Genomic DNA, 26613 nt, shown 5'->3' with positions numbered 1-26613 from the left:
TTTTTTTTTGTTTTTATAGTTTTTTGGTTGAAGATTTTTATTTTTATTTTTTTTGATTTTTTATTGAAATTTTGGCTAAAGTTTTTTGCAATTTTTTGTTACCGGGTTTTGTTGAAATTAAAAAATGAGATCAAATAGATAACATTCTAACAAAGATTTATAGGTAAAATAGATATTGAACATCATTTAAACTTTTTTTATTAATCACAATACAATTCAGATCATTATAAAAGTTCTCGTAGACAAAAGAAAAATTCAACCTTATGAAGAACTTAACATTGTTTTGGGATTTTTTGTAAATAATATAACTTTATATAATTCAGGTGAACATCCTTAATGAGAACTTAACTTTAGTGAAAAAAAAAAGAAAAAAAGAATTAGAAAGATAAATGTATTTCAACAAAGAGGAAAAAAAAAAAGAAGAAGCAGGAAGGCGGTGTAATTGGAGTCACGGGTAAAGGAGGCGAAGAAGGTATGATTTTAATATGATAGTTATTAACTTATTTTCACCCCCATATATCGAAATCAGCTGGTAGGGGCCGTCTCAAAGCCCCATCCAATCATTCCTTGTAACCGTTGGGCTAATGATAAAAACGTTAAAAAAATTAAAAACAAGTTATAGAGATCCGAGCCACCACCACAACCGCAGTTCCAAAACCTCACCACCATTCGCCACCACTCACCGCCCCTCTCTACCACTGTCTCTCTATCCCCCTGAAAGCACTCACCTTGAATCACTTCCAATGGCAGAGATAATCCCAAAAGAAACAGCCCTCCAAGCCCTCAACACCATCATCCAACTCCACTTCGAGAAGACCCTGGAGAAGAAAAGAGCTGTCGACCTCCAAAAGAAGGAGCTTTGGAAGCTCTTTCAGCTCTTCTTTATCTTTCTCTCTCTCGTCTTCCTCGCTCAGACCCAGTCCCCACGCCTCCAGTGCCGCCACTGCTGGGTCCCAATCATTCTCCTCTCCTTCACCCACCTCATCTTCTATGTCTCCGTCGCTCAGACTCTCCGCTGCATCAATGGCTTCAAGTACCAGCGCCGTTGCCACAAGCTCACTCTTGGCCTCGCCACTGAGCGCCTCCGGCAGATCAAGATGAGGGCCAGTAGTGGAAACGATGAGGGTGACGTGGTCGGCGATGACTTTGAGATTCATTATCAGGAGCCACCCGAGGCCTACTTTGGTAAGTTCAAGAGGAACTGGGCTCTGCATTTTGGCTTCTTGATTTTGATGTATGGATTCATGGTGGCTTCTTCTGTTGTTATTCTTTGTTACTAGTGTTTTACGACTTGTGGGTGATGGGTTGGAGGAAAATGATAGAAAATATTGTTGGGTTTTAGTTGTTGTTGATTGGGAAAGTCTTAGAAGCTTTCATTTTCAATTCTTCATCTGTTTGGCTTCCGAGAAAATATACCATATCGGGAGAGAAAAGCAGCTTGAGTTTTGGATCTTAGATTGTTTTCCTTTCGAAAATATCATTCCAGGGATGGAAAAAAAATAGAAAAAAAATCATATAGATCTTCATTCGGACGAGGTTTAAGAGTTGAATAACTGAATATTGATGCTTAATGGTTAAATCATAAATGGGACTTGAATTTGAATTTTGAAATGGAAAACGCAAGAGGGCTTTTAGTTTTACTTGAGAAGAAGATATGTCACAGGTAAATTTATGAGGGAATTGGTCAAACAAATGGGAGATGGAGGTGAGATGATGAGCAGCGAGTGACTAAAGTGTGGTCTGAGCCATTCAGAAGTCTGAGGAGTCAGGACTGATTGATGGATGGATGGGGTATACACAGTCTTTACCTATTAATGGCCTCACCTAAGACACTGATATCGGTTGGAAAAGTGGTTATATTCTCTCTCTCTCATTTACTCACCAAAAGATAAAAAGTTTCTACACCAGCTTCGTGGAAGAACATTTCACATATATTTATGTTGATGATTGTATAATTCAACCAGTAAAATTAACATTTCACTTATCTCGAGGTGCTGATGGAGCTTATCACAACCAGCTCTAAGTGCGTGGAAGCTGGGGAATTATGGCCAAAGTTCTCAGAGGAGTCTTTGAGGGTAGTTTTGAAGAGTTCCAATGAAAAGTTGAGTTCGTTTTGTCAAAAATTCACTTTCAGAATACGATCATTTCATTTTTGCTGGGCCCTGCAGTATAAAGTGAAAGATAATTTCAAATGCAGTGAACGAATGGATGGGTTATTGAAGTGGACCACCACCAGGCCCACCCACATCTTTTGTTATTGATCATGATGATGGCAGCACAACTTGGGCTTGACCTCCACTGTTGGTTACAAATGAATAATTCCATACATCAGACTCTAATCAATACAACTTCTGACAATTTGAGCTTCCATCTTCCTATTCAAAAAACAGAAAATGATATAATTTTACAACTCTTCTCCATTATTGAAGTTCCATTTGGAGGAAAACCTACTTGTGAGGTGTGAGGCGTGAGCTGTATGAATTTGAATGAAAACCTAAAGGATTAAACTGTGGAGAGAGCATTGCACAATGATTTGTATGCATTGACACACAGTTTGAATTTCTCTTCTGCTGTTGCCTGCATGGAGGTGTAGCTGTTTTGTAAGTAAAAAAAAAAACCCGAATACACTGATGCCAGAACCATATTCTCAGATGGGCTGTGAAGATTTAGAAACTAACCTGTGAAGGGCCTTGATGTTTATCAGGATGCCATTTTAGAGCAGATAAACGGAAACTGCAAAAGGAGAGAACTCCATGAATATTACTTGATTGAGTTTGAAAAGCGCAAAGAATGCAAACTAATGAAGAAGCAAACCTGGTTGAATCATGACATCATGAATCAATTTGCAGAAAATCCATGATGGTTTTGAAGCACTTACGCATTTTTGACGTCTTCGATCTTTAGAGGACCTGTTGGAGGCAGACCCAGCATTCTTCTATCAGAATATGAGCCAACAACACATGACTCACCATCAGACTCAGTTTCACTGCCAGTATCCCATTCTTTATTTCTATTGTTGGTCCGGTTTGACTGCCCCCTCCACTCGAATGCGCTTGTTGAACTTTGGAAAGAAGATGACCCCGCTGAGTTGAAAGACCAAGTACACCATTTGTTCCTATTCCCAAACGTTGCGTGAAAGATTGTCTCGGGAGAATAGTCATCTTCAGAGAAATAATCTTTTCTAAACTTACCTGAACATGTAGTAAAGGGAAACATCAAATTTGTCAATACACTCATGTAGGGCAAACATATAAAAATGAAAAATAATATAAATATTTAAAAATTTAAAAAGGGTAAAGGTTGGATGATTAAGATAAATTGTGCATGTAGTGATCAAGTTTCATCTTTGGAATCTTTTATTTTTCAGTGTATACAATGTTAACAGAGCAGATTTTAAATTTAAGGAATTGGAAACCCCAGCTGATATTTCATGGCTTAGGCAGTGTTCAACTGGATATGCGACTTCTTTAAATAAACGGAGTACACAGTTATTGTGACATTTAGGGTTCTCAGCACTGTATTTATAGATCATAGATTCCAAGTGAGATAATGAAATTGAGAATCACAATTTGCGGCCCTTTCTTGAGAGATCAACCAAAATAATATTTTCTCAGAACACAAACTGATACACTGATTGAAGGATGAATCAATGACAAGCGGATGTTCCGATCCTCTCACTTCAAGGTTTATCTTTCAATTACTCTTATTTTCTTGTTTATATATTGTCTTATTCTTGTCACAAGTACATTTATTAAGATACATAGAATAAATTAATTGTTTAAACCCAATATATATTTTTCTTAAAGCCAAATGCTCAGTTTTGTCACTGAACGAGTAGGATGTGTTGGAGACAGACCTTGATGGCACTCTCGTATCGAGTAATTCTCTCCTGTTTTTATAAGTAGGAATTTATTGAATGGCACTACTGAAAGAAAAGGATTAATTAAGATAACTTCGACAAAAGTGGATAAGACTTGAGATGATTGGCAGACTTGTGGATACACAGAATTAGCTGAGAAATTAAACAAAAAAATTGCAGACTTGTGGATACATTACTTGAGCAGGAGAATATTACTTGAATGAAATAATTTAAAACTAAAATGGTAATCGGGTTATGGAGGTCAGAACCACAGGATTATATATATTTATAAGACAAAATTCAACATTAGCCACACCATCAATGAGTAATACATCAAATTACTCAGGATAAGCAACATTTGCAAGGTTTGACTTTGTGATTTGCTATCATGACCTATCTGATGGAAGCAGGACTACCACCATGTGGTAAAACAGTTATGCATGGTGGCATTTTCTGATGAGAAACAGGAGTCAATTTATTGCTAATAGCAAAAAGAAAAAGAACCAAAAGGACAAGGATTCCTTCAAGGTGAGGGAAAACTGAATCTAACAAGGAGTTCAATATACATGCAAAGTAGTCCTTGCAGAAATCTGGTTCATGCATGCATATGGCCATATTATCCATTTGGAAGTACCTCCCACTATTGGCAGTTAAAAAATGCATGTGCCCCCTCCACCCACCCTTTTCAAATGTGTTATCATCTGTTATGACTTTATCCGATTTTACTTCATCCCAGGGGTAGATATTATCTGTTTGTTAACTACAGTCTAATAAGTAAATCTTCCTAAATGAAATGAAGCATTAGAGAAGATTATTTCCATTAGTCTTATTTGAAGGAAGGTTCCCTTAAGCAACTCCTCTTTCTTTCTGTTCAATTTTATTTTTTCCAATTTGAACAAAATATGCCCAAAAAGCACAAGGCGGTCAACTTGTCCAAGTTGCACATAACAACTTAGTATCAAAGCTTGAGTCAGAAATGGAAGATCAACATATTACTCAACTAGAGGTTGAAGTGGGATCCTTAGAGTAGAGGCATGCAAGGATTCTAAGGGAAATGCCAGAAATATCCTCAGCCATGAGCTCTGGCTTTAACTATCCTGTGGCAGGCCCTAATTTCTACCAACTGAAATATGACAAGTCGAGTTAATAGCAACTTTGGATCAGGTTAAGTCAACTCAACTCACTCAATTCCACCTTAGTTTTGCCAAGTTAGATTTTCCTTATTCCAACAAAAACAAAGACCCAGCAAGTAGGATCTAACAGGTTGAGTAGTTTTTTAAATTTCAGCACATGCCTATCGATGAGCAGGTATACTAAGCAGCCTACCATTTAAAAGGTGATGCCCAAAAGAAAAAAGGGGATTTGTTACATGGGAAGTTCTTAAGGAGAGTTGACATACTCAATATGAACCCATTGAATCAGAAGAATTCTTTGTGATCTCATGAAGTTAAACCAAGAAGAAAAGAGCGAATAAATATATATATATATATATATATATTCATGACTATTAAGGCCTGTTTGAGTGGTTACTCAATAGAGAGAAGGGAAATTCTCACCTTCACAAAAGGTTGATTCTTTTATTAGTGGCCAACACCTGAGCTTCTTGACCAAATAACCTTACAACTGCAGTTGAGTTGGCCAACCTCTATTAAACAAAGTATCATACTCAAAATCAACCTCTTTTACAAAAAGCAACAAACATGGAGGTGACTCATTTGCCCAATAAAGATCATGTTCAAAGCAGCAGTCAAAAATTGTTATCAATTCAAAAGTTGACTCTTCAGTGAAGGGAAACAGAGAATAAGGGACTTTGCCTCTGTTGGAAGATTTGGGATTAGGTCGTTGACCATGTAATATAGTTTCTATAGTTAAGTATTGTATTCTTGTAAAATTTTGCTAGGATTAATCTTGTTAAATTCGTTGTTTCATTGTTTAGATTCTAGAGTCAAAAGTTTTGTTAAATATATAGCCTTGTATCAAGACCTTAGAAGAAATAAGAACAAAATTATTCTCTCCTATTTCTCTCTCTAACTACAGCATGATATCAGAGCCCATCAAGGGTTTCTGGGAGATTTGTTTTTTTTTTTAAAAAAAAAAATTATTCTTCTGGTGGCCTGGCCTTCATTGCCATCACATCTCACCCTAACAGCCTTTATTGCTGTCACCTTCAGCACTGTTTGAGAAGGTTTTTTTTAACCTATTTCACACTGCAATTTGATCTACCTTTATCCTTTACGTTTGAAACATCTAAGTCCGTTCAATCAATATGTCATCCTTCAACCAAGCTTCCATCCACAATGAAAACCTAACTTTTCAAATCACCACTCCCAAGATGAAAGAGAAACTTCATAGAGTGGTCACAATCAGCAAAGATATCCTTGAAGAGCAAGGGAAAGATGAGTATGTGATTGGGACTGCAAAACCACTAGCAGAGGATGACCTGAAATATGAAGTTAGGGATACAGAGAATTCCATGGTGATGTCATGGTTGCTCCACTCAATGCAACAATCAGTAAAACCTATTTGCTCTCACCTATTGCCAAAGACATTTGAGAAGCAATGTCAAAAGCCTACTCCAAGGTAGGTGTTTCTTCTCAAATATTTGAGTTGAAATGACATATTATTAACACCAAGCAAGGGTCCTCAACTGTAACGTTACAGAGTACTACAACACCCTCAAATTGTTTCTGGAGCTAGATTTATACCAGAACCTGGAGATGAAATCAGCCACTGATACAAAGAAATTGAAAGACATAATGGAAAGGGAGAGAATATTCCAATTTTTGGTAGTTCTTAATCCAGAGTTTGATCAGGCGAGTGGTAAAGTATTAGGTAGAGAACCATTTCCATCTATGGATGAACCATTTGCCCATATTTGAGGGGAAGAGAGTCGTAAGAAACTCATGGTTGGAAATTCTAAAAATCCTATAGCTGAAAATTCAGCTTTGGCAGTCTCTAACCCCCCCTTCTATCGCTGGAAAATACAAGGAAGAAGGCAAGAAGATGGTGGACAGGAATAAATTATGGTGTGATTATTGCCACAAACCAAGACACTATAGAGATGTGCTGGAAATTGCATGGGAAACCTCAAAACTTGAAGTGAGTTAGAAACAAAGGACGACACCACATAACAAAATCTGGAGAAGCCCACTAAACAGCTGCTGTAGAGGATACTCAAAAGGCTACAATGTTAAGCCAAAGCAACATTGAGAGGCTAAAAAAGTTGTTAAACCAGTTTGAGAACCAAACCTCAGTGTGGACCCGCATTTTTCACGTGCATCCCCACTCAATGAGATCAGGTGTTAGTTGCCTCTAAAAATGGCTATATAGATCATTGATTCAGGTGCTTTAGACCATATGACTAGCTCCTCAAAAATTTTCTCTACATAGTCTCCTTGTTCAGGAAAACAAAAAATCAAAGTGGCTGATAGATCTTTTTCTCCTATAGTTGGAAAAGGAAGTGTTTAAATATCACTACTTTTATCTTTAAAATTTATCCTTCATACTCCAAATCTATCTTACAATTTGTTTTCCATAGGAAAACTCACTAAAGACTTAAATTGTTCTGTTGTATTCACTTCCACTATTTGCAATTTTCTCTAACTTTGTTACTAGGAATATGATTGGGCATGCTAAGTTAAAAGATGGGCTCTACTACTTGGAAGCATATCTGGTAAATAAGAGTCTAGGGGTCTAAGGTAGGGAGACCCGCTCTCACCTTACCTTTTTGTGATAGCAATGGAGGCCCTCAGCTGTCTCTTGAAGAGAGCAATTTGTGGTGGTTTTTTACTGGCTTGTCAAGTGCAAGGGAGAGGTAGGGAAAGGGTTGAGGTCTCTTATCTGCTGTTTGCTGATGACACTGATTTTTGTGAGGTGCAGGAGGAGCAAATGATGTTTTTGTGCTGGTTGTTGATGTGGTTTGAGGCAATCTCTGGTTTGAAGCTTTATTTGGATAAAAGTGAGCTGATCCCAATGAGAAGGGTAGAGAACGTGGATGATTTGGCTTGTGAGCTGGGCTGCAAGGTGGGTTGTTTGTCGTCTACTTACTTGGGGATGCCATTGGGGGCTTCTTTTAACTTGGTGGCAGTTTGGGATGGCATTGAGGAAAGATTCCACAAAAGGTTGGCCATGTGGAAGCAGCAATATATCTCTAAGGGAGGGAGAATTACATTGATTCATAGTTCCTTATCCAGCCTTCCTACTTATTTTATGTCCATCCTTCATCTGCCAATAGTGGTTAGAATGAGATTGGAGAAGATTCAGAGGGACTTTCTATGGGAGGTGGGGCTCTTGAGCAAAAACCTCATTTAGTGAGGTGGTCGACAGTGTGTTTAGATAAATGTAAAGGGGGGCTGGGGGTTAAGAGCCTTGCTACGCTCAACAAGGCTCTCCTTGGAAAATGGACGTGACATTTTGCAAATAAAAGAGAGGCCTTTTGGAACTAGGTTATAAGTGGGAAATATGGGGAGGATCGAAGTGGGTGGTGCTCCCATGAGGTTAGAGAGGGGCATGAAGTAGGGTTGTGGAAAGCAATTAGGAAACTTGGCACCTTGTTAGATCTAGAATTTATTTTGTGGTGAGTAATGGTCAAAGGGTGAGCTTTTGGAAGGGCAAGTGGTGTGGAACTTCACCGTTGTGTGTTTCTTTCCCTTCCTTATTTGCGTTAGCTGCAGCTAAAGAGGCATGGGTGAGTGATTTATGGACTGTTTCAGCCAGTGGGGAAAGGAGGGGGGGAGTTGGAACCCTCGTTTCACTAGGCGTTTCAATGATTGGGAGCTAGATGAGGTGGAGAACTTGTTGGGGCGTTTGTGTGGGGAATAAGTGATGTTGGATGAGGAGGATAGGTTGAGGTGGCTACTGTCCAAAGACGGCAACTTTTCGGTAAAGTCCCTTTACAAAGTCTAAGAGCTGGATTCATCAGTGTGCTTTCCAATGAAGATGATTTGGAACTCTTGGGTGCAGACAAAAATTAGTTTCTTTGCATGGGAAGCTTCATGGGGAAAGGCTCTTAACTTTAGACCAAATTCAGACAAAAGGATGGGCTTTAGCAAATAGATGCTTTTTGTGCCAAGTTTGTGAGTCTATTAACCATCTTCTCGTCCATTATAAAAAGACGAGGGAGGTGTGGAAACTATTTTTTATCCTATTCGGTGTGTGTTGGGTCTTCCCTTCCTCAGTAATAGAGACCTTTTTGGGCTGGGATGGAGCTTGGGTAGGCAAAAAGGGTAGAATAGTGTGGAAAGTGCGCCTTCTGTGCTTGTTTTGGTCAGTTTGGAAGGCTAGAAACAGAGTTGCCTTTGAAGATGGGGTGCTATCCTTGCAAAGGCTGAAAGCTTCTTTTGTTTTTTCACTTTGGTCGAAGACCAAATTGTCTATAAAAACTGGTCCTTTGATGCTAATAAATTTCATTGATTGGGTGGGTTCCAAATGAGGGGGAGGGGGTTGTTTTTTGTACATCTTATTTAGATAGTTTTCTTTTTTGGTTACAGCTATAAGGGGGTGAGTTTCTTGTTCTTGTATATCTTGGGCTGCTATTTTAGCGCCTCTTATTAATACAACACCTTTGCTTACTTATAAAAGAAAAAAGAGTCTAGGGTCTCAAGGCTTTGTTTCTACTACCTATCGAGAGAGGAAAGATCAAGTTTGGCTATGGCATAGATGCTTAGGACATCCTCTATTTTCTATACTGAAAAATTTGTTTTCCTCCTTGTTTGAAAACATTGATATATAAAATTTCCATTGTGAAATTTGTGAGTTGGCTTAACATAATTATGTATATTTTCCTTTAAAGAATCTAAACATTTTATCACCAATTAGTTTGATATATTCAGTAGTTTCATATATTCCGATGTTTGGGGTCCCTCTTGAGTTACTAAAGCTTTTGGTTCTAGATGGTTTGTCACCTTTATAGATGATAGTACTCAAACTACTTGGACATCCCTAATGAAATCTAAATTTGAGGTTTGATCCATTTTCCCTACCTTCCATAAATTCATTAACACTTTATTTGGGGCAAAAAGACATACACTAAGATCAGCAAAGAATACTTCAATCAAGATCTCATCATCTATCTTCAAAAGGTGGGCATTCTTCATCATTCATCTTGTGTTGACACACCTTAACAACATGGGATTGTTGCAGAAAGGAAAAACCAACATCTTCTTAATGTTGCTAGATCACTTTTTTTTCCAAATGAAAGTCCCAAAAGTTTTATTGGGGGGAAGCTATTCTTCAGCTGCATATTTGATAAACCGAACGTCATCTCATGTTCTTGAATACCAATCTCCCATGAGTAAACTCTCAACTTTGTTTCCTAATTTCCAAGGGTTTGGATCTCTACCTTAAAATTATTTGCTTGTGTTTGTTATGTGCATATTCATAGTCACTTGCGGGGGAAATTTGATCCTAGAGCTATGAGGTGTTTGTTTTTTGGACTATTCATCCACTCAAAAGGGATACAAATGTTGTCATCCTCCAACGAAAGGAAAAATGTCACTATGTATGTCACCTTTAAGGAAAATCAAGCATACTTTTGGGACACCTATCTTCATGGGGAGAGCAAACTAGGAGAAGATAAATAGTGGGAATCTAATTAGCCTTAACCTATATCAAGTGTGGTTTATAGCCCCATGCCAATGCTACTTCTGATTTAGGTAGAAATACTGATCCTGATTCCGAGTCTAGTACAAGAACACATTCTAGTACTGCTACTGGTACTAGTACTGGTACAAATATACATTTTGGTGCTGGCACTGGTACTGGTTCTAGTCCTGGTTCCATTCCTGGTACTAGTACTGGTACAAGTACAACATTCAGGTACTGGTTCTGGTTCTAATTCTGGTGCTCCTGGTTCCACTTTTGGTAAAAGTACAAATTTTGGTCCCAATGAATCTTTAAGTCATGATTCCCATAGTCAAAATCCATCCATTGAGTCCATTGAACCAACTCAGATCTCAAGTACTACAGAGTCTCTGAAGACCAAGAATGAGAGGCCGAAAACTCCTATCTCCAATGTGCATTCCAGGAGGAAGAAATCTACAATCACCTTGGATGTTCCAATATTTGACCTTTGTGACAGGTAATGAAAATGAAACTCAAGCTTTTGATACTAATGATGATTTGAATTTGCCTATTGCCATTAGGAAAGGAGTTAGGTCTTGCACCCATCACCCTATCTCTCAATTTGTGTCGTTTTATCATCTTTCACATTAGTTTCAAGCCTTTCTCACTCAAATATCCTCTCATGATGTTCGTTATACCATCCAAGAAGCTATTAGGTTAAAGCCATGGCGGAAGGCCATGGATGAGGAAATGAGAGCCTTGGGAAAAAAATAAAAATAAAACTTGGGAGAGAGTGGAGCTACCGAAAGGGAAAAAAAAAACAGCGGGGTGTAAGTGGATCCTTGATATTATATACAAAGTTGATAACACCTTGGAGAGGAACAAAGCAAGATTGGTTGCTATGCTTCAATAGCCAAGATAAACACCATTAGGATTCTACTTTCATTGGCAACAAATTTTGATTGGCTCTTATAACAATTTGATGGAAAAAATGCTTTCCTCCATGGAGATCTAGAAGAGGGATTATACATGGATATTCCTCCAAGATATGAAAAGGAATCATGGGCAAATAAGGTATGTAAACTCAAAAAATCACCATATGGTCTAAAACAATCTCCTCAGACATGGTTTGGAAGATTTATGAAAACTATGGTGAGGAGAGGTTATCATCAAAGCCAAGGTGAGATAACACACTATTTATCAAACACTCTCATCTAGGGAAAATTGCAACCTTAATTGTGTATGTTGATGATATTGTTGTCACTAGAGATAACCAAGAAGGGATTATGGGGCCGGAATCATGCTTAGCTAAGGAATTTGAAATAATGGACTTGGGCAAGCTTCAATATTTCCTTGGAATTGAGGTGGCTAGATCAAACCAAGGATTATTGATTCTCAAAGGAAGTATATACAAGATTTAGTTAAGGAGATAGGTATGCGTGGGTGTAAACCAATCAAGACACCTATTGAATAGATTTATAAACTAGGAGAGAAATCTAAAGGCCAACTGATTGAACAAGGCAACTACCAACGAATGATGTGAAAGCTACTTCACTTGTCACACACAAGACCAAACATTGCATATGTCGTGAGTGTGGTAAATCAATTCATGTATTGCTCCACTTAAACCCCACTTAGAAGCTGTATATTGGATTTTGAGATATTTGAAGGCAGTTCCTAGTGAGGGTGTCTTGTTAAAGAAGGGTAAAGAGTTGAAGTTAAAGGCTTACACGAATGTAGACTAGGTCAAATCTATTATAAATAGACGATCAAATACTAGATATTGTACTTTCTTAGGAGTTAATCTTATCAATTGAAGAAGTAAGAAACAATCAATAGTAGACCATTCAAGTACAGAAATAGAATTTAGAGCTATAGAACAAGGTATTTGTGAACTTCTTTAGATTGAGATCATATTTAGGGATCTTAAGATCAAATTTCAAGAACCCAAGATATTGTACTGTGACAATAAACTACCATCAACATTCCTCACAACCCAATCCATCACGACCGAACTAAGCATGTGGAGGTTGACAAACATTTTATAAAGGAAAAGCTAGACAATGGTCAAGTGTTATATGTACTATTAATTAGCTAGCCAATGTTCTCACTAAAGGACTCGCAAATTTAGCATTTCAACAAATGATTGAAAAGTTGGGAATGCAAAACATCTTTGCACCAACTTGAGGGGGAGTGTTGGAAGAATTGGGATTAGGTTGTTTATCATGTAATATAGATTCCAAACGTAAGTATTGTATGGTTGTATAACATTATGTAGATCCTAAAATCTTGTTTGGATTAATTTGTTTCCTTGTCAAATTCATTGTTTCCTTGTTTAAATTCTAGAGTCAAAAGCTTTGTTCAATATATAGCCTTTGTTCAAATTTGTTATGTTCTCTCCTGTTTCTCTTTAACAACTTCAATGGTAATAAGAAGTTCAGTCCCATTCACAGATGTGACAACTTATTTCATATTAGAGGTTGTTGGCTAGATAAAGAAAATTGAATATGAACACGTTAGACATGAGAATGTGGCAAAAGAAGGTATGGGCTAAGATTCCCCGAAACAGCTCATAAGGACAAGAACAATTTTCAAAAGGGATAGATGTTATGACTTTATAGCATGTTACTTCATACTAGGGGTAGATTTAATTCTTATTTGGTTATTGCTGTGTTTTAGAAGAGATAGAAAATATTGACTTCTTTATCAATTAATTTCCAAATTTTTAGTGGATTAGTTTCTTATTCATTAACAGATATTATCTATTTGTTAGCTACAGTCTTCACTCTATAAATGCAATGAGAAGTTTGTTTCCTTTAGGCTTTTTTAGAGGAAGGTTCCCTTAAAGTAACCACTATTTTTTTTTCTTCTTGTATGCAGCTCGGACAAGTTTACCGCTCCATGCCTTAACCTTATTTTGTTATATTAAAAAATATAATGAGCTACTCTACCTCATGCTAAAGAGAAGAATTAGAAACTAATGGACAAACAAGGATTAAATGAGCCCCTCTACCATATTTGTACAAATAGAATAGCCCATTTATATAGAATGGTAAAAGGATACTAATAGAGGCTTGATACCTATAATCATGCTTTGTTAAAAACTCTGGATCTGATTAGCTTATCCACAATTCCTAATGGAAAACCCGATCCTCTTTGAATGAGGAGCTTCACTCTTTAGAAAAGACTCCCACTCCTAAACATGGAATAATCAGACAAGTGAAATTCCAAGCCCACTTACTGATCTCAACTTAGCAGTTCACCCCTTGGACCTTGTCAAGGTTAGGCGCCATTTTATCAAATCATACTATCTTTGACTTACATGTGTTATTCATGTAGCCTTTCATCCCAACTTCTCAACATGAATTGAAGCAGTGTCATAGGACTTGGTTCAACATATTCATCAATGCAATGTTGAATACTTAGTATAAGAAAAGCTCAGCAAATCATACTCTATATGAATCATAATTTATATGATGTAAAATGGGAGGGATAACTCCATAATTGAACCTGCCATCGACACCGCCTCTTTCCCGTGTTGATAATTTGGCCTTGGAACTAGCCTATGTATGGTCTCTCCACTAAGCTTTGGTCTTTTTTTCTAGTTGTATGTATGTATGTATTAAGTGCTTTATGGAAACCTTCCTCTAAATAATAAAACTAATATGTATGCATGTGTGCATGCATGTGTTAGGTGCTCTAAAGGAACCTTCCTCTAAAAAATAAAACTAATATAAATACACTTTATTTCATTTAAGAAGATTTATTTGTAAGGTCATAGCTAACAAACAAATAATGTTCCCAAATAAATAAGAAATTAACCCACCTAAAAAATAAGAAACTGGTCCATAAAAAACTAAATCACCTCCATCTCTTCAAAAACATGTCAATAACTAAGTAAGAATTAAATTTCTATCCTAGTATGAAGCTACATCTCATAAAGTCATAACCTCTCTCCTCTCTAGAAGTGCTTGTCCTCAATGGCTATTTTAGGAAATCTCAACTTACACCTACCACATCCTAGCCTCTATCACATTCATATTCGTTTTCTTCTTCATCTAACCAACAATTTTCAATTATAAATAGCTTTTTACACCTGCAAGCAGGACTAAACTTCTCATTACAATTGAAACAAAATCCTTTATTTTTTCTGTCTGAATCTATCCTGGTTAACCTATTAATTGGCAATAGATTTTGATTACCATTTGGAACATGATGTTTATCAAGTATATTAGTAATCTCCATGTTCCATTTTTTTTTTTGGCAACAGAGTTTGATTTCGAGTATGATAGATTGAGTTTGATACTTTGCTTCATGGTGGAGGGCAAACCAAACTGGAACTGTAAGATTATTTAGTGGAGAAGTTTGGACATTGATGTGAATATTCTCATTAAGGCCTTTGATTAAACAACCAACCTGTTGTGAAGGTGACAGCTTTCTTGCTCTATTGAGTAACCTCTCAAATCAGCCTAGATAGTCAAACCCCATGGGTTTAAGTTTCGTGAGATCACAAAAGAAGTATTTGTGTTTAGCAGATCCATTCCAAGAAGCAAGCCCTCTTTAATAACCTCCCATGTAATGAATTCCCATTCTTCCTTCAGTAACTCATACTAGGTAGAGTTAAATGAGTTGACTGGACTTGACCCAACACCTCAAATTGTTGTTAACTCATCCACTATACTTCAGTTGGTAGAACTCTCATTTTTTTACGTTTCCTTAAAATCCTCTCCTGTCTTGATGACTGAACCAAGTTAGTCTCAGTTTGGCTTAGTTTGGTTTGTTTCTAGGATAGCATATCAAGAATTGACCAAGATCAGTTCAGTTCTGGTATGTGACCATTCCAAACTAGGTCATAACCCCACTACATAAGTGGTATGATATATAATCTTATTGAAATAAGCCTAGAAATGTGCACTAGGTGTTGACGTATATGTACCCCTAGAAGCCATGTTATTAATGGCATAAAGCTATGCAATGTTATTAATAGAGCACCATATATTATTCCATCTCCACATGGCCCCAACAACCACAATCTCTTGGTACCCTTCTTAGGATATGACATGGTAGCAAACTAGTGCCATTGCCAAGCCCTTAGATGCTTGAACTCTTCAAATATTAATGAGATGTGTCTACCCACCTTTGGTTGCCTAATGAAGCTCTCCTACCTATCTCAAAATGGAAGGCATCTACTTCATAATGTGGCTGAAATAGTGGTCACCTTCAACATACCAAGTTAGGCAACAAGAGGCCATACCTTCACTTATTGCCTCCGCTCAACCCTTCCCATCCTATTAAGAGGGTATATCAACGATAATGTCTATATCCCTCAAAGAGGAATGTTGTTGAAGTATGTTTTGGTTACACCAAACGAATCTCCTACACTTCCCTCAAATATACCCAGTAGCATAATATTCAAATGTGAACGATTCACACCTATCAAAATTAGGAGTAGCTTTCTAGGAATCCAACATGGAATTGAGACAAATCAGCGATGGGATAGGACCATCCTACCATTGATTGTATATGGGATGATTTGAGTCTTTTTTAGTGGTTTGAATTAGAGGTTTGCTAAGACAGGAATGCCTAATATTGGTGAGCCTATTTCTGCTATATTGAGAGGGAAGGGAGCTCTACATGAAATGGTTCACCATGTTATCAATTTTTCTTTTTTCTTTTTTCATTTTTTCAAAACAGCCACCACAAGCCCATGTGGTGCTATCTTATTGGCTCCCAACTTTTTAACTAAGCTAGCTTTCATCTAGAAATCTCTATAAATAGGCCTAAGGGGGTTAGCATACAAGGAATAGATTTCTTTTGATAAAAAATTGTAATGTTTTCAGAATCGGATCAGTCATCAAACCGGAAAAGTTACCGGTTCACGGTTCATTGGTTAGGCCGGTGGTCAAACCGCGGTCGAACCGGTGACGTCATAAATATGTAATTTATATATTATTAAAATTAAAAATAATTATAAAAAATTTAAAATATATATGAATAAATTAAAAATCAATAATATTATTTTATATCATTGATATTATCAAATTAAATCATATTAATATTTTAAATTTTATTAAATGAAATATGTATAATATTTAAATGTGAATATATTAAAAATGAAAATTTAAACTAATTTTATAATTTTTAAAAAAATTATATTATTTTTATTTAATATTAAAAAAATTTTAAAATCTAATATATATTGTTTTGTTTGGCATATTAGATAACAAAATGCATGTAGTCGAGTGGTGTCCTAGGTTGATTACAAAACCTGAGGTCCAAGGTTCAAGCCCTCTTGATGGAGATTTGTTATATTTTTTTCATTGATATTAGTTAGCAATCCCACATCAGATTCTGCAAGGAATGAAGATGCAAAGGATGCCTATAAAAGCCATCCTCATTGAGGCCAAAGGTATCACATCGTCTTGTGGGCTCAAGACTCAGCCCACAAAATAGTTGGGTTGGGTGTGGGCTTTGTCATAATAAGATAGGGCCAGCATGGGCTTTAGCCAAAAACATTTAAATCCAATGGAACCCTTCCATACTTACAAAATGAGGGGGTAACTTGAACCGTTCGGTTCGTTTAGAACCGTCTGGTTCCACTGGGGCACCGGTCCGACCGTTGGTTTAGGCGGTTCGTGACCGGTCCAATACCCAAACGATTTAATGGAATAAACCGGACCAAAAATGTGACCGGTCGACAGTTGAACCGGTTGGACCGGCCGATTCGGTCCAGTTTTTAAAACATTGGAAAATTGTCTAATTTAGAAGCTCCTCTCTAAATTCTCACCTAAGGACCTCAAACAACCTTGTATCAATCTCTTTAACCCTTGCCCTTGAGGCCTGACTCAAGTGGTAAAGGGTTGGAGAGGCTTTGTGGGAGGTTCCAAGTTCAAGTCCCAATGAGGACAAAAATATACCTATTAAAAAAAAAAAAATCTCAATCTCTTTAATCCTTCTCGCCTCTCACTCTTCCCTCAACCTTGGACATCTCTATCCATGTGGCTAACTTCCTTTAACAAGAAATATTACATAAATAAATGGGAATAAGAAAAGCAAAGAAAAGAAGTAAAAGGGAAAAGACTCACGTCTAAATCTGTTGTGCTGGGCTTTTCTACCACGTCGATTAGAAGACTTTGGTCGACCTTTCTTATTAGAGCTATCTGAATGTTCAGCCTCTTCATCCCAGCTGCTTGCTCCATCTATTTTCCAAGTTGAGTCTTCATCCTAGATAAACCATAAGAGGTCAAATAAATGCATATATTGATATCCAAATAAAGAAAACCCCACATTTCTGGCCACTAAGACAAAGAACATTGAGTGACTACAGGAGGCATATTAACTACCAACAGCTTCCTTGTTTTACAGAATCAGTAGGATTTAGGTAATGTACCTAAATAGTTCATCAAGTGTATGGATAACAATCTATCACATCACAAATAGAATCCCCAACTCAGTATATTTGCTTCAAGACAATGAGCAATGACAATCATATTCTTTTTCCTATTCAGAGGGTACCTTTTTTTCGCCCTTTTCTTCCTTTTATTTCTCATATAAGCACGTTCTTGAACACTTTATTTTTAAGGAAAAATCTTGGGTGAGAACCAAAACCAAAAGCTAATTATGTGTCCAATATTGAATTGATCATATCCACCTTATTGCTCACAATATATCCACATTTTCAGCAACAGAATGTGTTACCAGACTGATTATCTGATACCAATCCAGAAAAATATGCAATGTTACAAACAATCTAAGGAAGGTATCACTAGATCTTTCTACCAATCACGGTTTGCAGAAAGGTCTACCTGGAATGAAAATTTGGGAGACCCATTATTGAAGAGGAGGTCTTTCAAAGCTCTCCTTGCATCAGTACGCTTTTGACGTGATGCATACCTGATATAATTCTGAATTCAAAACACAAATGTAAGAGAAGCTTAAAAAAAGAAAACATAAATTTAGTTAAAAAAAAACAAACCAAAACAAAAGGAAACCAAAAAAAGAAAAGAAAGAAAAAAATGACAAAATAGGGGAGAGGCAGTGGAGGAAGGAGGCATGTGAAGAGTTTGCTACAGAAGTTTAGATATATATAAGATAAAGATAAAGATTTATTGACCGGGTCAAAGGAATTGAAGTGGGTTTTCATTAGAACATTTCAAATTCAAGAAAGTAATTGCATCCCTTTGAAATGACACTCAATTCTGGCTTCAATTAGTGTAAGAAAAATGATGAAAACAAACTAAACAAAAAACATCAGCCGAACTGCATGCATTAGAATGAAGCTATGCTACTTAAACAAGCATGATGAAACTCACATAGTTATTAAATTCTTACTGCTAAAATATCCCCTTCCTATCACCACTCAAAATTTTCATTAATACTAGAAGTAGCATTCAATGAACCAGTTAGATCTTCTCTTCCCACCATAGGGATTAGATTTTCACCCAAGGAAACCCCTGATCCTGAGCCCATTACGTTTTTCATGGGAATGATAACTGAATCCTCATGAACACATTCAGAATATCTGCAGCAACCTTTTCTTGCTTTTCTCTTGGTACTCTTTGAGTGAGAATGAAAGGTCCTTGGGCAAGAAACTATATGGATATAATGTTGAATCTACTTGAACCTTAGCTATATTTGACAGCATTCCAAAGATGTTAATGAAGTTTCTTATGACATCCACCTTGTCCATCTAAAGATTGTCTTCTTTTTTCCTTGCTTTTACACATGGTTTGAAATATTAGTAAATACGGATATATCGATACTTGGATTTTATGGATATATTGGAAATATCGGTGGATATTTTGACAGAGGCAAAAATTATTCAAAATTCATGGAAACATTTGGAAAAACTCCAAAAAATGATATCATAAGTAAATATACACATATTAAAATTATTTTGTAAATGTAATTGACATAGGTATGGTTAAGTAGAAAAATATCGGTAAGGATATATCGATCTTAATAATTTATTATTTATATTATCAAATTAATTGCAATTTATAAAATATTAGAACTTCATTTTTTTTTTATATATTTTAGTATTTTTTTGAATAAATTTATATTTTTAATTTTTTAAAATAAGACATTCAAAATTAAATAAAATTAAAATGATAAATATTAAAAATTTAGAAGTGAAGTGATAGTAATTTTTTATAATAGGTTTAATGAGATAAATGATGATACATTTACTATTAAAACTATAATTTATTTAATTCAAATGCATTCAATAATGTAAAATAAATGATGATACATATATGATTTTTTAATAATTATATTTTTATATAAATGATATAAAAAAAGACTTGTTAAGAAAATTATAATGATGGTTTTTATACTTTTATTGATCAATTAAATAAAATTTAAAATAAAATAATTAGAATTAATTTTTTTTTTTTAATAATGAACTTTAACATATTTATTGTAAACATATATTTACAAACGTGAACTTGGCCCAATAATAGCCAGGGTTCAACCCAAGCCTTTTGGCCTGGGTTTGAATCCCCCTGGTACCTAGGCATTGACCGGAGTTTGACTTACTAAAAAATCGGAAATTTCCCAAAAAATCAGTTGACTAAATTTTGGTGTGGAATATTGTGTTGGCCCTCCCAAATAAGCAAAATATCGGAGATATTTTGCTGAAATTTTGCGACATTTTGAACCACACTTTTATATCATGACATTCTGCCGGTCATGCTTTTGTGAGATTGAATGTTCAATCCTGTAATGACTTTATGCTAGATCATTGCTAAGTTATACAACATCATCACATTGACAATGAAAACAAAAGAACAAAAAAGAGACAACAAGTTGAGCACTTTAAGGGCATTGAACCTCCAATAATCAACTTTCAAGATGATAAATCTCTTCAATCACTTCAAGATAATTTGCCTCAAAATGCAAACATGTCCCTTCTTGTCATTTTGGAAAACCATATAACATCCACATTTATAGACCTCAATAAATTAACTTTAGTAAAATACCTCAATCCTATCATCAAATAATTTGTGGTGGATAATGAAAGGAGGATGAAGTTTTAGAAGGTTTAATGGTGCGAGGATGAACTGTTGTGTGTTTCATTCCCTACTTTATATGTCTTAGCCTTTTCAAAAGAGACTTGGGTTGTGGATCTGTGGGTTCATACAAGGGAGAGAGGTCATTGGATGAACTTAAATGTTGGGAAGTGAACAATGTAGAGGATTTATTTTCAAGGTTACAAGGAGAGGTGGTTGATAGTGCAGGGGAAGACAAGGTGGTGTGGATGAACTTAAGAAACGACAAGTTCTCAATTAAGTATTTATATGCAGCATTGGAAATGGGGGGATCAATTTCCTTTCCAACAAACATAATTTGGAATTCTTAGGTGCCTTCTAAAGTTAGTTTTTTAGCGTGGGAGGATAGTTTGGGAAACGTTTTGGCAATAGATTAGCTTCAAAAAGGAGGGTGGTCTTTGATTAATAGATATTTTCTTTGTAAAGACGAGGAAGAATCCACAAATCACATCCTCCTCTATTTGGCAATTGTTGTTTGCTCTTTTTGATATTCATTGGGTGCAAGCTACTATTATTATAGAGGCTCTCCTAGGGTGGCATGGTCCCTTTGTGGGTAAAAGACACATTGGAGAGCAACTCCTTTGTGTATTTTTAAACTATATGAAAAGAAATCAATCAAAGGTCATTTGATAATGAGAAGCATTTGGATCAAGATTTGAAGAACTTTTTTCTTACAAATTTGTTTTCATGGGTGAAGATTTACATGGATATAGGTTCCATGTCTTTATTCGATTTTATAGAGTAGTTAGGTTCTTGTCAAGAGAGGGAGTTGTTTTTTGTGTTATTTTTTATTCGATGTGCTTTTAAGCTCTATTTGTATACATCCCATGTACTTTGGTGAGTCGTCTTTTGGCGCTTTTTAATATATTTGCATTATTTGCTTATCAAATAATAATAATAATAATAATAATAATCATCAAATAATTATTCTCTAAATATGCACCCAATACACCCTTGAGGCATAGCTAAAGGTGGCAAAGGATTGTGGCTGAATATTCCTCTCCCTTCTGGTTGAAAGTTCATTCCCCATTTAGATATGGAGAAAGGTTCTATCGTGGGAGGTCCTAGGTTTAAATACAAGCCGAGAGGGAAAAGAAATGTGGAAAAAAAAAAAATGTTACCTAGCAAAAACAACACCTATACCTTGTCTTGACAGGAGCCTATGGGAACATCATGGCCTTGCTTGTTTTTTGTATTCCTTCAGGTAAAACCTCTAGATATGGAGAAAGGTTCTATCTATGCCTTTGTACAACAATAAATAGCTTAGTGCCTCCTCAAGGTCCAAAGAGAAACTTCCAGGAGCTCACTTCTAGCGACATAGATCACTATATAAAATTCAATGCACAAAGGAGTTAAAGAAAGTTACAGCATGTTCAAATCAAGCCTGATAATAGCCATGATATAACATAGGATTAAAACACTAACCAAAAAAAATTTCAATTTATTGTAAGTCTAAAATTCGTGAAGATGGTTGTACATGGATTTTTACCGGAAGGTTCAAAAGGGATGGATTTTTTTCTGAGGAATTATCTGCAATTAGAAGTCTTTGGGAGAAGTCTTGGTCTGCAGGAGGATTTTAATATGGTCCATTTCCCTTTTGAAAAGAGAACTGGGGTTTCTTTGACTTCATTGAGGAGTTTGATCTGGTGGATATTCCCTCAATAGGTGGTTATTATGCATGGAGCAGGGGTTAGGATGGACACTCCCAGTCTCAGCTGGATTGTTTTCTTTTGACTGAGAACTAGGAGAAAGAAGAACATGTGTGGAAAAACGCAACACACTAAAGAAAGAATGGTGTTAGTCAGAGAAAAAACAAGTGGATCAATACCACACTGCAACCAACAGTAGAGGCTCTGGCATGTTGCAAATGGACAGGGGTCTAAAGAAGTTCAGGGTAGATGTGGAGTGAAGGGTGTGGGAAGGCTATCATGAGAGGGTTCAAAAAGTCTGTAAAAGGAGTTCATTAGATGCTGTAATGGAGACTGTCTAAACCTGGGGAAATATTTGGTGTGGGATCTCTCTCATATAGAGGAACCCTAGTCTTTTTGGATTGCTTTAATTCAAGTATGGCTGGATAAATTATGCCTTGAATTGGTAGGTGGAGGTTCTGACATAGGATTATGTTTCTAGATATCTTCATGATTGGAGTTGTAACATGTTTTTCCTTGAGGGACTTTATATGGTAAAAGTGCAAAGAGTGCAGATCAGAATAGATTGGCATAAACATTAAAATTAAAGTCCCTGGGTTAAGGCTCACCTTGAGAGTTCAGCCTTTGGAGGTGAGCAGAACTCCCCAAATCAAGGAGAAAGGGTCTCGAGTGTTATGTTCAAGGCAGTTTTCTCACTCATACAATTTCTTCAGACAGTTCCTTACACAGATCATTTAGCCAATATGAGCTAGGTTATACACAATAGATACTTTAGATGTAAAGAAGCAGTGGAAACTGTTGACAATCCCTCCTTGCAATGCTGGGTGGCTGGTATCTTTCAGCCTTTCTGCTCAATCTCATTGGTTTGCAAAGATGATGCCAAGAATGGTGGTTGATTTGCTATAGGATTGGAGATTTGGCATCAGAAATAGAAGATTCAAGGAAGTGTAAAAGTGTACTCTCCATGCTATACTTGTAAGGAAAGGAATAATAGAACTTTTGAAGATGTTGAATTGACTCCTCTGATGTTAGATTTAGTGCAAGCCAAGTCTCTTTTCCTTTGAAAAGATGTGAATGATGTCTTTGCTTTATGCATAAGATAATCAAAATATCCTACCTTATCAATAAATTTAACAATATGACTGTTGAATGAAGCCCCCATATGGTGGGTGATATGCAAACACAAAGGTCCAACAATTAATTTATGTAGATTTCAACTGAAAATCGATAAGAAAATTTCTTATTCAAAGTTTAATTGGAGCTTGACCTCCATGGTTAAGCTTAAAGATAAACTAAATTGCACATATATGGTTATGTAGTCTGGAACAACAGGCACAGCATATTTCTACAAAGTGTATACCCTTTAGATCAAAAACATATATACCCTTTACAAGATGACCAGAAAACAGCTCTACCATGTGAATCATTATCAGAAATATTTAACTTAATATACCATATATTCAGAAATGGATATTTAACTTTTCATACCTTAGATGGCTGATGACTTGTAAAATCCTGCAAAAGCATTTCTAGTTGTCAAACTTCCTCACAGAAGACATAAGATGACCATTGAAAACTACTTACAAGTAAAATAACAAGGATACAAATCGATATCTTAAATGAATGCTTACTCTCATGCACTAACATAAATCTAATGGAAAATTAAAAAGCAAAAAAAAAAAAAAGTGTACTTAATAAAAACCATTTTAAAATAACCAAAATCCTTTAGAGCCCATGAAATAAATTACAATATAATATGGAGGGAAAAACCTTTGATTCATTACTCATTGTTCCTCAACTAAAATTTAGTCACATGGCTAGAACTCAAGTAAAGAAACCTTTTAATGAGACCCCAACCTGGCTAGACCTTTGACCACACTAGGTTCCCTAAGGATCAAAATAACTTTGCACCAAGAGAAGCTGCAAAGGATCTCCCAGATTAAAATACTTTTCTTTATACATCAAAACAAATTGTTCCATGGATAATTCTAAAATCCTTTATTCCCATATGGGGCCAAGACTTTGAGTACCAAGAGGGGAACATGCTTCCCTGCTATAGGGAGGACAACATCCAAGTGAAGCAAATAGCTCAAATGATATATGCAAGGGGACAATGGATCAAAACAGGATTCACAAACTCAGTGCTAGAATACCACATGACCTGCCAATAGTAAATTTTTCCAAAGAGCCTAACTAGATAAACGAAGCCAGTGAGATCTCTTAACTCAAAATAGTGCAGCTTGGAAAGCCTCCTTGCCCCAACCAAATACAAATGGAAGAAAGGGAAGTAATAAAAAAGAAAAAGTTATGCAGTTGGACCATCTGCTCTGTCCGTTAGAGTTTCACTTCTGACATAAAATTCACCAAGCAAAGATGATGCATTGAATCTGTCTGCCTGACAACTCTAACCTCAGTATGCTATTGTATGCCACAGAGAGCTATTCTAGCAAATTCAATTCCCACACAAAGACAACTGCACACACCATGAGAGAAAATACCTATGCAAAAAACTCACAACTACAGTGAAAAAAATCAGGAAAAAGCCTCTTCTGCAACAGTTCTCGTAATATGCCTATCTATCTATAGACACCATGCCTGGATGTTCAATTTCTATCTCAACCAGAAAACAATTTGTGGCATTTTCAAGTATTCCTATTCCATTCTTTTATATTTATACAATGGAAAGTAATAGTTCCTCAGTGCTCAAACATGTTTCAAACCCAACAATCTATATCCAATAAAGCAAGGTATGTTCAATAAATAATAACAAATAAAGTAAGTTTTACTACAGAGAAAATAACACTAGATGACATCTATGATCTATATCATCACAACCAACTAGTCAAACATTATAACAAAATCAGCTCAAAATTTCAAAATCTGAATATCCCATGAATATCATGTCATTCCACAAGGAACCCATTTTTTCCTCGTTTCGGAATGACTCCTTGTTTTCGAATGCCGTATCAAAGAGGGAAAAAATACAAAGAAAGAAAAAGAAAACAGGGGTGCATATACATACATGAAATCCAAACAAAGTCATACAAATGGGTGATGAAAGGAAGAGGAAAACACAAAAGGGGTAAGTTTTGAGCATAGAAAGAGAGAGAAACAAACTCACATGGTTCCATTTGTTCTTCCACTTCTCAGAGGCAACGGGTGTAGAATGAAAAGAAGCAAAGTGGGAAGAAGAAGATATTGCTGCCCTTATTGAGAATGGGGTCAACGAATTCTTTGAAATGAACACATATCTCCATCTGGGAACCTGCATATCTCCCTCTAAATTCCACAAAAAAATCCAAACAAACTCAAAATCAAATGATTACGAGGATTTCGCCTTTGCCCTCAGGAATGGCTTTCTATGTGGCACAAACGGCTCATATAATGTCAATCTTGTCTTCGGTTTTTTTTTGTAGCATGGGGAAGCGAGGCCGCTAGTCTCGCATCCCTCCTCTCAAGGTTTCCACAGAAAAAATTCTTCTATCTTGGGACTTTTGCTATAGGGCCTTCCATTAAAACTCCCCCCTTTTTTTCATCTTTCTTTTAATTAACGGGTGTTAGATAAAACCCTAACCATTTGTAAGTTTAAAAAAATAAATAGATAAATAATCTAGGTCTCATCTTTTAAATGCGATTAATAATTTTAAAATTTTTATTATTAATTCTTTCATGAAAAATTAAAATTTTAATAAATCAAACTCTATGTTTAATTGATTTATATTAAAATAAAATTTGCTCTTAAATAAGGGTTACATTTTTATATTAAAAAATGGCAATATTTTTTATATTTTTAACCTAACATGTAAAATAAATAATATATTTGTATTTCCATGCCATATTATATGATGCTTAAATTTTCAAATATATCATATGATAACTATAGGATTAAATTTATAAAAAAGAAATTATTTTTGGATTTTAATTATTTCTATTATCAATTTATCAATACATTTAATACTTAATCCTAAGATCATATTGAATATTTTTTTTCCTTCTATTAATTTATCACTTAACATTTAATAATAAGATTCTTTAATACTAAAATTTCAATTTTATTAACCACCACCAAAATTTTATATGCCATAGGACAAGGAAAAAAATGTAAAATGGAATATAGTTTAGAAAAAAAAAAGTGAAATAAAATATAAGTTTTTGTTTGAGAAGTTTTTTAAAAAATAATTCTAAAAAAACAAAGTTTTTTAGAACAATTTTTTAAAATTGGTTGATATTTTTATAGAAAAAAATTTTATTTAGAAACTTAAAATATTTTTAACTTATTTTCTATATTTTTAAATATTTTTTAAAAATATCTTTTATATATAGTAATTTATTTTTAATCATTTTTCATATTTGTATAATTCTTTGTAAAACCAATACTAAAAAACAATTGAAGACAATTAAAAAATATTATCTAAAAATACCATATTTTCTGTTTTTAAGAATAAAAAATTGTTTCATGCTTTCTAATTACCAAACATATTTTCTTTTTCTTTTT

At 35.5% G+C, this 26613-nt stretch overlaps 2 protein-coding genes across 2 annotated transcripts; one reads left to right on the top strand and one right to left on the bottom strand.

Annotated features, from left to right (window-relative positions):
* The first annotated feature begins 547 nt into the window (after positions 1-547).
* Positions 548-1383, top strand: LOC100264411 (uncharacterized). Its single transcript, XM_002282728.5, has one exon. It carries the CDS (start codon positions 585-587, stop codon positions 1278-1280), a length of 696 nt encoding a protein of 231 aa, XP_002282764.2. The 5' UTR covers positions 548-584; the 3' UTR covers positions 1281-1383.
* Positions 1384-2211: 828 nt separating this feature from the next.
* LOC100267710 (uncharacterized) lies at positions 2212-25636 on the bottom strand. The gene is made up of 7 exons (XM_002282740.4): positions 25240-25636; positions 23607-23633; positions 18226-18324; positions 17506-17644; positions 2879-3191; positions 2679-2733; positions 2212-2577 (listed from the first exon to the last, which is right to left on the bottom strand). Exons 1-7 carry the CDS (start codon positions 25387-25389, stop codon positions 2503-2505), a joined length of 858 nt encoding a protein of 285 aa, XP_002282776.1. The 5' UTR covers positions 25390-25636; the 3' UTR covers positions 2212-2502.
* Positions 25637-26613: the final 977 nt, after the last annotated feature.

The sequence above is a fragment of the Vitis vinifera genome, chromosome 4, assembly GCF_030704535.1.
Source record: "Vitis vinifera cultivar Pinot Noir 40024 chromosome 4, ASM3070453v1".
In the NCBI taxonomy this organism is placed as follows: domain Eukaryota; kingdom Viridiplantae; phylum Streptophyta; class Magnoliopsida; order Vitales; family Vitaceae; genus Vitis; species Vitis vinifera.
The sequence above is the reverse complement of the archived record's forward strand: the minus strand, read 5'-3'. Positions and strand labels throughout refer to the sequence as shown.

Bases quoted from the DNA above. Each gene is read 5' to 3' on its own strand.
- LOC100264411 (XM_002282728.5), top strand. From the start codon at position 585: ATGATAAAAACGTTAAAAAAATTAAAAACAAGTTATAGAGATCCGAGC.
- LOC100267710 (XM_002282740.4), bottom strand. From the start codon at position 25,389: ATGCAGGTTCCCAGATGGAGATATGTGTTCATTTCAAAGAATTCGTTG. The intron at 3,192-17,505 runs GTGAGTCTTTTC...CTACATGTTCAG, and splicing joins CCAGCACAACAGATTTAGAC to GTAAGTTTAGAAAAGATTAT. The intron at 2,578-2,678 runs GTTAGTTTCTAA...ACCTCCATGCAG, and splicing joins AACATCAAGGCCCTTCACAG to GCAACAGCAGAAGAGAAATT.